Genomic DNA, 14,720 nt, shown 5'->3' on the forward strand with positions numbered 1-14,720 from the left:
TTTATAAGAATTATAAGGAATCTTGACAAATTAATGTAAATATGAGAAGTTAATAAACAAAAATTTCTTTCTTTCAAATAAAATTTGAATTTTTAATTCAGGATTGATACCAAATTTTCCTTAACTATCCTTAAATGTGCATAATAATTGCTCAACGTTTAAATAACCTAAACATAAAGTTATATTATTTGAATTTCATTAAACACTAAGTCAATAGTAATTAATGCTAAAAATTAAAAATGGTGTGTTTTGGTATTGGCTATTTAAGGATTTGTATTTAAATCACACTGAACCGTTCAATTTTGTTTTGATTAAAAAGTGAGTCGTTGATGCCGATGCGTGATGGGATATGCACAAACTCAAAAGGCAATAATCTTATGTCCTGCATGTCCATCAAAGCACAAAGATCCAACGATTTCATTTAATCATCAACTAATTAAAATTTGAATTTTTAATTGAAGATTTGTTACCAAATATTTCTTAACTATCCTTAAATGTGTATAATAATTGCTCAACATTTAAATAACCTAAACATAAAATTATATTCTTGAATTGCATTAAACACATTATCTTGAAAATTACATTATCTAAAATAAATAATAATTTCATAGATAAATATTAGTTGAACCCACTCTCTTTTATTTTATTTTTTGAATTCTTTTTTCTTTTCTCTTAGTGAGAATTAATATTATGTTAAATTGTTAATGACAACAGTAGGAATTTACAAATATAATATGTTAGTCATATAATTAATTAAATCGTATATGATATTACTAAAGAAGATCAAAGCAAGATATTGATTTGATTTAGGAGTACCGTTGATTTGTAGAGATTTTCAAATATTTAGATCATTTAGTTGAACTTAATTTTCAGGACAATGATTTGCATAGATAGATATATTAGTTGAACCCATTATCTTTTATTTTTATTTTTTTGAATTCTTCTTTTTTTTTTTCTTAATTGAGAATTAATATTATATTAAATTGTTAATCACATGCAACTGTAGGATTGTAGGAACTTACAAATATAATAGAATAGTCATATAATTATTTAAATCATGTATGATAATTGATCGAAATTTAAGGAGAAAATCACGACCTTTAATTAATTTACGAAATTGAAACGCAACTGTACAATATATTCTTCTCACATCATTTTCCCAAAACATTGGTATATATATATATATATATATATATATATATATAATAAATAAATAAAAAGACCATGTTTAAGCCTTTTCATGGTGGGCAAGGCTTAGGTGCCCTTGAAAACGATCGCGTTTTGGTCAATAAAAATATAATTTTTTATATTAAATATTGAAATAATTAATAATTAAAAAATAAAAATATTAAGAAGCTAAAACTATTAAAAAAATTAAAAAAAAAAAAAAATTAAAAGCAAAATCAAGGGTGGCCTTGGGCCAAAATAGGGTGGCCGGACCACCCCATTTTGGCCAAGCCTGGGGGTGGTCCAGCCACCCCAAGGGCTAAAAGAAAAAAAAAAAAAAAAACACAAAAAGGTTTGGTTTTGGTGTAGCCGAACCACCCCCAAGGGCCTCCGCCCACCGTCTAATTCCTTCTCTCCTTTCCCCAATTTTCTTCATCTCTTCTATTTCATTTCTTGACTTTCTTCTCCTTCTCTTTTCTTTATTTAATCCCCTCTCCTTAATTAGCAGATTTCATAAACACAGAGAGAGTACAGGGAGAGGGTTGATCTGAGATAGAAGTTGAGGGAGAGGGCGAGAAAGAGAGAGAGATGGGAGAGTCAGAGTTCAATGATCGAGATAGAAATTGAGGGAGGGCGAGAAAGACAGAGAAATGGGAGAGATAGACACAGTTTTTTAATATTTTCATTTAAGCATTATTGATTATTTTAATAATTAATGTAAAAAGTTATTTTTTTTATAAAACAAAGTGTGCGGTAGTTTAAGCCTTGCCCTTTCATAGTCTGCAGCTACTTAATTACAAAAATAAAAATAAAATAATAACAATGCTTGGCAGCTGTTAAGCATTAGACCAATAATGCTTGCCAGCTGATTTCACCCACTATGCAATTAGCTCCACGTGTCCAACTTGATTGAATAACTGCAGACCTATTTTCACTCTTCCTTCCTTCGAAACCAGACTTCCTCTTCCTTAATTCCTCTCTCTTTTAGCAAACCAGACTTCCTTCCTTCCTTCAAACCAGACTTCCTTCCTTCCTTTCTCTTTTAGCAAACCAGACTGGCGGCCGCACAAAACGCCGGCATATGATGTTTTAGACGGCGTTTTATAAAAATGCTGGAATTGGAAACGCCGGGAGAATCTGTTTTTTGTAGTATATAATCCATTGGGAGAAGAGTTGTTAAAGTAACAAAAGCATAAAAGAGTGGTCAAATGGCTGAAATTGGTAGCAGAGAAAGCAGGTGGTCTCTTCAGGGAATGACAGCTCTTGTTACTGGTGGAACTAAAGGAATCGGGTTCTCTTCTCTCTCTCTCTCTCTACTACGATCTTTTTCTGGTTTCTGTTTTCTGCTTCAAAAATCATTCTAATTACTGCATATTTCTAAAAGGGCATCGGTTGGTTTGTTTCATTGAACTCTTTTGCTTTTGGGATTTGGATTTTGTGGCTAAAAAATCTGTTTTGGGATTCAACCCTTTATTTATTCATTTTCTTTTTAAAAAATTTGGGGCAGAGAAATAAGAATCCATGGCTTGGCTTGACCTTTACCCCAAAAAATCTAATTTATTTTCTCATCAGAAAACAAAAGGAAAATACTCTCTTGGTAATTGTTTTGTGTATGTAGGAAAACACTTTGGAACTCTCTTGCTTGTTGCCATCATCATTCTATAGCTAGGAAATTGTTGTTTTGTAAGGAAATATAACTTGTGCTTTTACTTTTGTTTTGTGAAAATTTAGTTACTATATGTTGTTTTCAGGTATGCTATTGTAGAGGAATTGGCAGGCCTAGGGGCGACCGTCCATACATGCAGTCGAAACGAGGCCCAACTCAATGAATGCTTACATGAATGGAAGGCAAAGGGATTTCGAGTCACTGGTTCCGTGTGCGATGCAGTGTCTCGAGCCCAACGAGAGGAACTAATTAGCACCGTCTCGTCACTATTTAATGGCAAACTCAACATCCTTGTAAGTTGTAAGGCCTCTATTTGGTTATCATCGTCGCATTATGCATGGCATTTTACAGCATACTCAAGATTGATTTGCTCAATTGTAAACTATCATCCTATCTTCTGGCACCCAATTGTAGGGGTGTACACTGCTCTAGATGGGCGGTTATTGAGGATAGGCCGTAGCAGAGAGCAACTGCCTCCGCCTCTGCCTACTTTAAGACTGGCATCCACCCATTATGGGTAGATAACAAGAAGGGCTTGCCGCTCGCCAGCCTGTGTTACGAACTGGGCCATCCATCCGTAACACGGGTGGGTGGTGCCCACTCTGTTAGGCGATGTGGAGCTTTGTTTTGCATCCAACCCGGTTTGCACCCGATCGATTCGACATTGGAAGTGTTACGGTTTAAATATAATTTTTTCTGAGGCTTAGTTCATGGAGGGTAGAATTTTTGGCCTTTTTTGTGTTTTGACCATGTTGGGTTGGGGGTCTTATTTTTAATCGCTATGGTATTTCGGGTTTTGTGCCACTTTATATATCCCTGAATATTTATGCTTCCTGTATTGTTTTATCGAAAATATAGTGAAACTTCATTAAAACTCTTTAAACGCAACACTTAGTGGTGAACCACATAAATCTTTATGTTGTGTGATTGCTTTTTTTTGCGTCTTATTTTTCGCATCTCACCGATTATGGGAAATATGATTAATTTCCTAATACACATTTACTATCCTAGTTACAAATTTAAATCTTTAATGTTTTCTATTCTATGTTAAAATCATTGACCCTCATTTTGATCAATTCAATAAGCAGCAATAGTGCATTTAACCCTCATTTGAAAAAAAAGAATACTCATTTTTTCAAGATCCATCATAAAACAACCAAATTGATCAATGCAATAATCAGCAATAGTGCAGCGACTTCCTTTGTGCTTTTGCATTTAACACTTCCATAAATTATACACACACACAAAAAGCTTTTATTTATTAATTACTAAGCCGCAAGCGTTAATAGTGTTGTTTGTACTTTGATGTCTGGTTCTAGATAAACAATGTGGGAACCAACATACCAAAAACGACCGTAGGGTACACAGCTGAAGATTTCTCATTCCTCATGTCTACCAATCTTGAATCTGCTTATCACATGTCCCAACTTGCTTATCCTCTTCTGAGAGCCTCGGGAGCAGGAAGCATTGTTTTCATTTCTTCTGTTGCCAGTGTAGTAGCAGTAACTAGTAGAATGAGTATATACAGTGCAACTAAAGGTAATTTCATTCTACTGTTTGATTATCATATAAGTTTAAGAGAAGCATTATAAGATCCGATCAATTGTTGTCTAATATTATTAATCTTTAGGAGCCATGAATCAGCTAGCAAGAAGTTTGGCATGTGAGTGGGCAAAAGACAACATAAGGAGTAACTCTGTTGCACCTTGGTTTATTAGAACCCCCCTAACTGAAACTGTAAGATTCTTTTAATTGTCTGTGATTGTTGTAGAGGGAGATTAAGACATGACAAGAATCTATTTTCTCTTCTTTTTGCAGGATCTGAGGGATGAGAAATTTTCTGTGGCTATTGACTCTCAAACCCCTCTTGGACGTGCTGGAGAGCCAAAGGAAGTTTCTTCCTTAGTGGCATTCCTATGCCTACCTGCGGCTTCTTACATAACTGGTCAGAATATTTGTGTTGATGGTGGAATTACAGTAAATGGCTTCGTAGTGCCCTAAGCATGCTTTGAAACAGCTAAAAATGATGTTCAACTGCTCCACTAGAATGTGCTCTTATTGATACAACATTTGTATCGAGGGATGTGTATAATCCATGCACTTCATTTTCAAGATCAAAAGCAGTAAATCGTGTAAAACCTAATTAGACAATAAAATTTCATACATGCACATCTTTTTTTATCTCCTTTTCTTTTTTATTTTTTCCCGTAAATAAATAGCATATTATTAACTCCTAATCCATGCCAAGCCATTTGGGGTCCCTGTACTACACTGCAGAAGGTCAAGGGAATCCATATTGATGATATATTTTAATGGATGATCACACCATAACAAGTGTGGTTATCCCCACACTCAATCATTTCCTTAGAAGGTAATAACTTTTATAGAGGTCGGAAGAGAAACGGTGCAACTTTGGATGAAGAGTTATGGGGGTTGGAGGACGAAATTGACATTCATTCTCTTTGTTTTACTCCTGGATTTATCCTTCTAAACACTTGCAATCTATTCTCTATAGAGTTCCTTCAATGGTATCAAAGCCAAGCTTTGGAATAAGACAAAGATAATAGAACAAAGTCTAAGATTGTTGTACAACAGATAAACAAGACCATCATTGACAAGTTTTCAATTTTGCTTCAACAGTGGCTTTTTACAGTCTTCATCAATCGATAAGCAAACTGGAGAAAAAGCCTTTAACAATTAGTACTATGGGTGTTCTAAAATATACTAGGAATGTAGAGAACTTAAGGAGAAGGAATCTACTCAAACAAAATATAGGAAAGATTTCCTCTATTCTCCATTGACAAAATTAGAGATTTTTTCTTTAGAGAAAACTCTCACCAAAACAGAGGAAATTTCTTCTTTTTCGAGCTTTTAGAGTAAAATCACAAGAAGATCTACAAAGAATTAACCATAACCAAAGGTATATTCCTCCTTTTTGGCTGTTGCCAAAGCATCACAAGGAGTTGGCATTCACAATTCCTATTTTCTTGCGATATGAGATCTCAAGTGACCGGCGCTTGTGAGACTTAACCATCCGAGCCATACTCTCATGATCTGTGCAACATAATAGTGCGTCATCACCTCGTATTAGCCAAAGCTGGCAAGGTGAATAATGAATATAATAAATTAAATATTACTAGTTGTTAGGTTTTAGAGTTGGTAAATTCAACGTCAGGACATGTTGTGTTGTAAAGTTTTAAGTTTGGGGTTGAGTTGGTGAAAATTAGTGTTGGAATTGAGAGATTGAAGGTCTAGTACGTTTGAGATGATATATTGTAGTTCAAACGAGAGTGTCTATTTAGTGTCATAATACCTCGATTGCAGTCATGATTAAATCAAGTTCGATCGGAGTATTAAAGGCAAGTCCAGTAAGTGTCGATAGTAGTCTTGTTCAAATGACAGGATCTCAGAATGCCTTGATTGACGTGTTGTTTGAGCATGTTTAATCACTGATATGCAAAAATTATAAAACCCTAGATCTCGTTCGAATGAGACTGCGGCAAATTATTTTAACGTTAATGACTTACCCTAAAAAATATAGTTTTCTCCCCTTGTTTATGCCTCATTAGCCATGATTTTCAAGGAACTTGGAGGCTATTTCTCATTGTTCTTGCAGAAGTTCCTACAACACCTTTGAACCTTAAAAAGTTTATTCCATCAACTTGATTTTCATTGTTCAAACCACAGAAAAGCCTATAGCTAGAGTTTTGTGTTGCAGTTGGTCAAGAATGTGATTCCTATAGAAGAAGATCTGAGGTTCTAGAACCACTGCGATAGGAGGTAAAAGAGTCGTTTGTCAAGATTTCATATTGAGTCTTGGAAGTTATAAAGATTTTGTAAGTGAGATGAATATGAACACACATTTTACATGGTGGGTGCCTTAAGGGTTGACTTGCCCACATAAGTTGTTTTACTTTTGAAGAGTTTTTATCCAAAATCTTTGTATGGATTTGTTTTATGTTTGCTTTGATTTTGGTATTAATATATGTGGTTTTTAGCTTTAAAGTTGATAACTTTTTTAATCATTATTTTGATTTTTCTTTCTTTCTTTTCTGTCTCTTTTTCAATTGCAACTTTACATGTTTTTTTTTTTTTTTTGTTTTTTGTTTTTTGTTTTTTAATTTTTTCTAAGCAAAGAAGGGTAGGGGGAAATGACTACAAAGGCGGGTCTCTCCCACTCTTAATCCAGAAGGAGGAGAGAAAAGGGGAACAAGCGGGAATGCTTCCAAACACATGATGGGAAGCGGACCATTTACTAACCGAGTGTGCTCTCGAATTAGCACATCTTGAAACTTTCGACGCGGTCCAACTAGCAAACTGCAGCAGATGCAAGCGAATATTAGCAATCACAGGGGCACAAAGCCAATCTTAAAAGAGAAGATCTCAATCTGCAACTTTACATGTGTTACTTGTTTATATATATATATATGTATATATATTGAAGATTCACGTGCCGTGGTTTAACACTTGAGTCAAGCAATTCAGCACCTATTTCTTGAATCATGATCAACGTGAGGCGCATGGACATATGTCTGGCGCCTCCATTTTACTGCGACATGGTCCTTTCATGCCGTAAGTACGTGGACCAAATAAAAAGCTCTAAAGTAAAGAGAAAGGAAGGTGTTCCTAGTTAATTGCGTGCAAAACTTTTTTTCCACGATTGAAAAGTCCAAAAAAGAACAAGGAAAATGATTATTGCGAAAGATTAATGAAAGTCTGCATGTAAATAAAGTCTTTGTTCTCTGGTTTGTTTATGGCTATAATGATCAAAATTTTAATTAAAGTAGAGCTATGCATGCATAGCTCTCATGGGTGTTATTCATTATTAGTTTTAGGGTGAAGATCTTAGCACGCTGGCAAATTTTTTTTTTTTTTTATTTTTTTATTAAAATATTAAGAAAAAAAATTTGCTGCCTAGCGTGCTCTGAATCACGGATCTTAATTTTAATGCAAAATCAATGACATAGAAGAGAAATGTGCATAAAAAATGTAGAAATGACAGTTTTTTTTTTTTAAAAAAAAAAGAAAAGAAAAAACAGGCCTGTGATTTTAAACGAAATACTCTATCAAAGCAAAATTTTTCATGCCAAATTCTAGTGATGGATATTCTCAGACCGTAATAATGGAACCTCTTTGGCTTGGTTTCATTTTGTCTTCATTATATATATATATATATATATATATAAAGAGAGAGAGAGAGAGAGTAATGTTAAAATTCATAGTTTTGTGTCACAATTATTCAACAATGTTGATGTGTCACTTTGAAATTATCACATCAACATTATAGAATAATTATGAGATAAAAATATAATTTCTAACATTACTCTTATAATCATTCATAGCATCATTTCCATGATTTTCATTTACTTCTTTTTTAAAAAAAGAAAAAAGAAAAAAAAAATTAATACAATAATTGGGCTCTATAAATGTGTTGTTGTTTTTGGTACATGTGATTTTAGAACTTATTTTTTTAAATTATTTGACTGAAAATGTTTGAGAATTATTAAGGATCATAGATAATATATATAAGACTGCCAATACACGTTTCATGTAAAAATTCATGATAAATACCAATAAATACACAAATAGTAAAAACAAACGGTGTTACCTATCATCTAAGTGAACCATATAGCATTTACATTAGCTTTCAGAATGTTTGTTCATGCAACCCTATCATAACTGCCTTATCTTCCTAATAAAACTGATCAACCTTAATTTGTGATCATCAGGCATGCTATTGTGGAGGAACTTGCAGGCATAGGGGCAACTGTACATACATGCTCTTGAAACGAGGCGGACCTGAATGAATGTTTAAGTGAGTGGAAAAAGAAGGGCTTCCAAGTCACTGGTTCAGTGTGCAATGCATCTTCTCCAACTGAATGAGAGAAGCCAATAACCACTGTCTCCTCCATCTTTAATGGAAAACTCAAGATCCTTGTAAGTCCCCCACCTCTTCCGTTATGTACAAGGTAACATTTTGAAGAGTTTTTCTTATTTCTTATTGTTCTGAATATCTGCCTCTAGATTAACAATGTCGGGACAAACATATTGAAACCGACCACCGAGTACAGAGCTGAAGATTTCTCATTTATCATGGCCACGAATTTTGAATCTACTTGCCATTGGAGCCAACTTTCACATCTTCTTCTGAAAGCTTCATCAGCAGGAAGCATTGTATTTGTGTCTTCAGTCTGTGGTGTTGTATCAGTGACCTACGGATCCATATATGCAGCAACTAAAGGTAATTCTAGATGTATTATTATTGTTATCATTAATTGTTATTGTTATTATTATTGCTAATATGAAGGTTGTGTAAGTGTGAATTTTTCATGTATATATATGCAGGGGCAATGAATCAGCTAACAATGAGTTTGGCATGCGAGTGGGCAAAAGATAATATAAGGACTAATTCTGTTGCACCATGTTTTATTTGGACCCCCCTTACTAAACCCGTAACGAACCATTTTGCATCATTTTGCTTTAAATTAATTGATAATGATTAATGACATCCTTAAAAATTAATTATCATTTCTGATTATTTTATTTAAATAATATTGCAGTATCTTGCAGATGAAAACTTCTTGAAGGCTGTTATCTCTCCAACGCCAAGGGGACGTGTTGGAGAGCAAAAAGAAGTGTCGTCCTTGGTGGCATTCCTATGCCTTCCGGCGGCCGCTTACATAACCGGGCAGACTATTTGTGTCGACGGAGGGATGACGACGAATGGCTTATTGTTCCCATATATATATATATGGTTCAAAATTAGAGTAAACAAATTTGTTTACTCTAAATGCCATTTTCCCTAGTACCCTTGAATGAATTTCTTATAAATGTTACTAGCTTTATCGACTCGTTCGATGCACGGATGAGGTTTTTATGTGTAAACGAAGTTGGTAACTTACACGTACTATATATCTTTTGGACACAAATTTCTTTTAATTTGGTTTGAAAAAAATTTTCTTTCAACCTAATCTACCAAGTGTTTGGGGGAAATTTCTGTTCATATTTTTTTTAGTTTCCCAAACACGTATGATATATATATTTTGTGTACGTACGTACATACATATGCAATTATATTTTTATCTATATTTTTACCAATTATCTGTCTAACAAAAATAAATAATAAACAATAACAAAGTTTTATGCATGGTGATAATATTAAGCCATATATTGCTTAACTTGATTGTATATTGCAATATTAAGCAATATATAATTCTTGAAAATTGACTTGGAAGAGAACTGATTTGATTTGAATACCTCAACTCTCTTGAAGAGAGGTAGTCAAGTAACTTGAATTTTTAGTTATCAGTTTCTAAAAGTACAATCCTGAACTCGCTCTCTAATCTCTACCCGCTTCCCGACCCTCCAAATACTTCATCTTTATAGAAACTAATCTAATAAAGTGACATGTGTCCTATATCTATTAAAAAAATATGTAAGAAACACATGTTATTAAAAAAAAATATGTATTTTTCACATGATAAGAGACACGTCACTTGATTAGATTGATTTGTACGAATTAACTACAAACTATTTTGTAACAAATTTTTATCCCCGCTTCTACTAGCTTATTATCCCCCTCGTCTCCACCATTCTGAGTGTCACCGCAAGCATGGCCAACTAAACAAGAGAGAACTAAGAGCCAAGGAGAAAGAGAACAGAGAGTACCCAAATGTTGAAAAGGCCTAGGGGACCCAACTGAGGGCTCTTCTGCCCAAAAGCAGCCTTAGCCCCAGCCTCGGCCCAATTCTCCCCAAGCAGCATATATATATGCACATGATACACTTGAACCTCCATCTTGCATATGCCCATAACGGTAACAATTTTATAAAGAATAATATCAGCCTATTTATTGACTTGTTTATCTAAAATTTAAGGGATGTTTGGGTGTGTGTTTGAGGGGTTTAAAAGGGTGTTTAATACTAAAAAAATTCGTTTAATAAAAAAAGTACTCGTTTGATAAAAAAAAAATCGAAAGTACTATTAAGGATCCAAAAAGTCCAAAAATAACCAAAACACAAAGACATCAAACATTTGACGTGTGTAGGCACTGTATCAACAAAAATAAAAATAAAAATACAATTTCTTTTTTAGCTAAAATCTTAACTAGAGAAAGACCGGTGTGAATGTTTGATTCTTTTGGCCTTAACGTTGAAATACGGATATTCAGATTCTTATCCAATGGATAGAGGAAAATGTGTGGACAGGAAGTGTTAGCATTTGCCAAGTTATATCGCCTGGGGGAAACAGACAAAGACACTTTAGTTTTACATAAGCATCTTATGTTCTGCCAACCAACAACGTTATATAATCCATTGGGAGAAGCACAAGTTCAAATAACAAAAGAGTCAAAGAGGGATCAAATGGCTGAAATTGGTAGCAGAAAAAGCAGGTGGTCTCTTCAGGGAATGACAGCTCTTGTTACTGGTGGAACTAAAGGAATCGGGTTCTCTTCTCTCTCTTTTTCTCTCTTCTGCCTACTACTCTTTTTCTGGTTTCTGTTTTCTGCTTCAAAAATCATTCTAATTACTGCAGATTTCTAAAAGATAAGTAAATAAACAAATAAAAAAATGCCCATCTAAAGCGACATTTTATTTTTATTGCAACTCTGTTTAGAAGTTTATTGTACATGTATAGCCATATTTAGTTAGAGCATCAGTTGGTTTGTTTCATTGAACTCTTTTGCTCTTTGGGATTTGGTTTTTATATATGGCTAAAAAATATTTTAGGGGATTCAACCCTTTATTTATTCATTTTCTTTTTAAAAAAATTTGGGGCAGAGAATTAAGAATCCATGGCTTGTCTTGACCTTTACCCCAAAAAATCTAATTTATTTTCTCATCAGAAAGCAAAAGGAAAATACTTTCTTGGTAATTGTTTTGTGTAGTGTAGGAAAACACTTTGGAACTCTGTTGCTTGTTGTCATCATCATTCTACAGCTAGGAAATTGTTGTTTTGTAAGGAAATATAACTTGTGCTTTTACTTTTGTTTTGTGAAAATTTAATTACTATATGTTGTTTTCAGGTATGCTATTGTAGAGGAATTGGCAGGCCTAGGGGCGACCGTCCATACATGCAGTCGAAATGAGGTCCAACTCAATGAATGCTTACATGAATGGAAGGCAAAGGGATTTCGAGTCACTAGTTCCGTGTGTGATGCAGTGTCACGAGCCCAACGAGAGGAACTAATTAGCACCGTCTCCTCACTATTTAATGGCAAACTCAACATCCTTGTAAGTTGTAAGACCTCTATTTCGTTATCATTGTCGCATTTTGCATGGCATTTTGCAGCATACCCAAAATGTGCTCAACCACAAAGGATCATCCTATCTTCCGGCACCCAATTGTAGGGGTGTACATGGGTCGTAATTGAGGGTAGGCCATAGCAGAGAGTAACTGCCTCCGCCTCCGCCTCCGCCTACTTTAAGACTGCCATCCACCCATTATGCGTAGATAACAAGAAGGGCTTGCCGCTTGCCATCTTGTGTTACGAACCGGGCCATCCATTCATAACATGGGCGGGTGGTGCCCACCTTGTTAGGCTATGTGGAGATTTGTTTTGCATCCATCCCGGTTCGCACCCGATCGATTCCACATTGGAAGCCTTACTATTTAAATATAATTTTTTTTTTTTTTTTTTTTTTTTTTGAGGCTTAGTTCATGGAGGGGAGAATTTTTGGCCTTTTTTTCGTGTTTTGAGCAAGTTGGGGGTCTTATTCTTAATCACTGCAGTATTTCGGGTATTATGCCACTTTATATATCCCTGAATATTTATGCTTCCTGTATTGTTTTATCGAAAATTTAGTGAAACCTCATTGAAACTCTTTGGACGCAACTCTTAGTGGTGAACCATGTAAATCTTTATGTTGTGTAATTGCTTGTTTTTTGCGTCTTATTTTTTCACATCTCACCGATTATGGGAAATATGATTAATTTCCTAACACACCTTAACTAGGAATCCTAGTTACGAATTTAAATCTTTAATGTTTTCTTTTCTATTTTAAAATCATTGACCCTCATTTGATCTAAAAAAGAATACTCATTTTTTCAAGATCCATCATAAAATAACCAAATTGATCAATGCAATAATCAACAATACTGCAGCGACTTCCTTTGTGCTTTTGCATTTAACACTTCCATATATTATACACACACACACACAAAAAGCTTTTATTTATTAATAACTAAGCCTTAATGGTGCTGTTTGTACTCTGATGTCTGGTTCTAGATAAACAATGTTGGAACTGGCATACCAAAAAAGACCGTAGAGTACACAGCTGAAGATTTCTCATTCCTCATGTCTACCAATCTTGAATCTACTTATCACATGTCCCAACTTGCTTATCCTCTTTTGAGAGCCTCGGGAGCAGGAAGCATTGTTTTCATTTCTTCTGTTGCCAGTGTAGTAGCAGTAAATATTGGAACGAGTATATACAGTGCAACTAAAGGTAATTTCATTCTACTATTTGATTCTCATATAAGTTTAAGAGAAGCATTATAAGATTCGATCAATTGTTGTCTAAAATTATTAATCTTTAGGAGCCGTGAATCAGCTAGCAAGAAGTTTGGCATGTGAGTGGGCAAAAGACAACATAAGGAGTAACTCTGTTGCACCTTGGTTTATCAGAACCCCCTTGGCTGAAATTGTAAAATTCTTTTCCTTGTCTGTGATTTTCATAGAGGGAGATTAAGACATGACAAGAATCTATTTTTTCTTCTTTTTGCAGTATCTGAGGGATGAAAAAATTTCTGTGGCTGTTGACTCTCAAACCCCTCTTGGACGTGCTGGAGAGCCAAAGGAAGTTTCTTCCTTGGTGGCATTCCTATGCCTACCTGCAGCTTCCTACATAACTGGTCAGAATATTTGTGTTGATGGTGGAGTTACAGTAAATGGCTTCGTAGTGCCCTAAGTGTGCTTTGAAACAGCTAAAAATGATGTTCAACCACTCAACTAGAATGTGCTCTTATTGGTACAACATTTGTATCGAGGGATGTCTAGAAACCATGCACTTTATTTTCAAGATGAAAAGCAATAAGTCGTGTAAAACCTAATTAGACAATAAAATTTCATATATGCACATCTTTTTTTATCTCCTTTTCTTCTTTTTCCTGTAAATAAATAGCATATTATTAACTCCTAATCCATGCCAAGCCATTTGGGGTCCCTGTACTACACTGCAGAAGGCCAAGGGAATCCGATATTGATGATGTATTTTAATGGATGATCTCACCATAACAAGTGTGGTTATTCTCACACTCAATCATCTCCCTAAAAGGTGATAACTTTTTGATGCAGCGTGACTTAGTGGGTCTGAGTAATTCTTATTAAACAAACTCAATAATAATCCAAATCAAATAATTAGAAACTGAATTGCAAAAGGCTATAAGCATATATTTATAGCCCAAGACTCCTATCCCTAAAATAACAATGAAATAAAGTTGGTTTAAAAGTCTATCAAAGAAGACTAAACCAAATAGAAGACTAAGAACCTAATTCAAAATGAAAGAATGAAAGATAAGATAGAATAAACCTAGTTTAAACAAAAGACTGAAATGTAAAATAGGATAAGATAAAATAAGTCGTTTTAAACTATATCTGCATCACTTTTATAGAGGTTGGAAGAGAAACAGTTCAACTTTTGATGAAGAGTTGCATAATGGTCTATTATATATTAGAAGGTTGGAGGACAAAATTGACATTCATTCTCTTGGTTTTACTCCGAGATTTATCCTTCTATTTTCTTTAGAGTTCTATTTTCTATATATAGAGTTGCTTCAATTAGGGGTGTCAATGCGGGTAGTTAAAAACCCCCCGCTAACCGCTATCACCACTTAACCGTTTAACCATATTAACCGCTAACCGCCTAACCACTATAACCGCCTAGCA

General features: G+C 34.5%; 1 protein-coding gene and 1 pseudogene across 1 annotated transcript; both read left to right on the plus strand.

Moving 5' to 3' along the window:
- The first annotated feature begins 2,106 nt into the window (after positions 1-2,106).
- On the plus strand, positions 2,107-5,014 carry LOC132185896 (tropinone reductase homolog At2g29150-like). Its single transcript, XM_059599706.1, has 5 exons — positions 2,107-2,458; positions 2,919-3,126; positions 4,153-4,372; positions 4,464-4,570; positions 4,652-5,014. Exons 1-5 carry the CDS (start codon positions 2,376-2,378, stop codon positions 4,832-4,834), a joined length of 801 nt encoding a protein of 266 aa, XP_059455689.1. The 5' UTR covers positions 2,107-2,375; the 3' UTR covers positions 4,835-5,014.
- A 6,098-nt stretch (positions 5,015-11,112) lies between these two features.
- LOC132185900 (uncharacterized) overlaps positions 11,113-14,720 on the plus strand; it is a 9,030-nt pseudogene continuing 5,422 nt past the window's right edge.

This window comes from Corylus avellana, chromosome ca6, assembly GCF_901000735.1.
Source record: "Corylus avellana chromosome ca6, CavTom2PMs-1.0".
Lineage (NCBI taxonomy): Eukaryota > Viridiplantae > Streptophyta > Magnoliopsida > Fagales > Betulaceae > Corylus > Corylus avellana.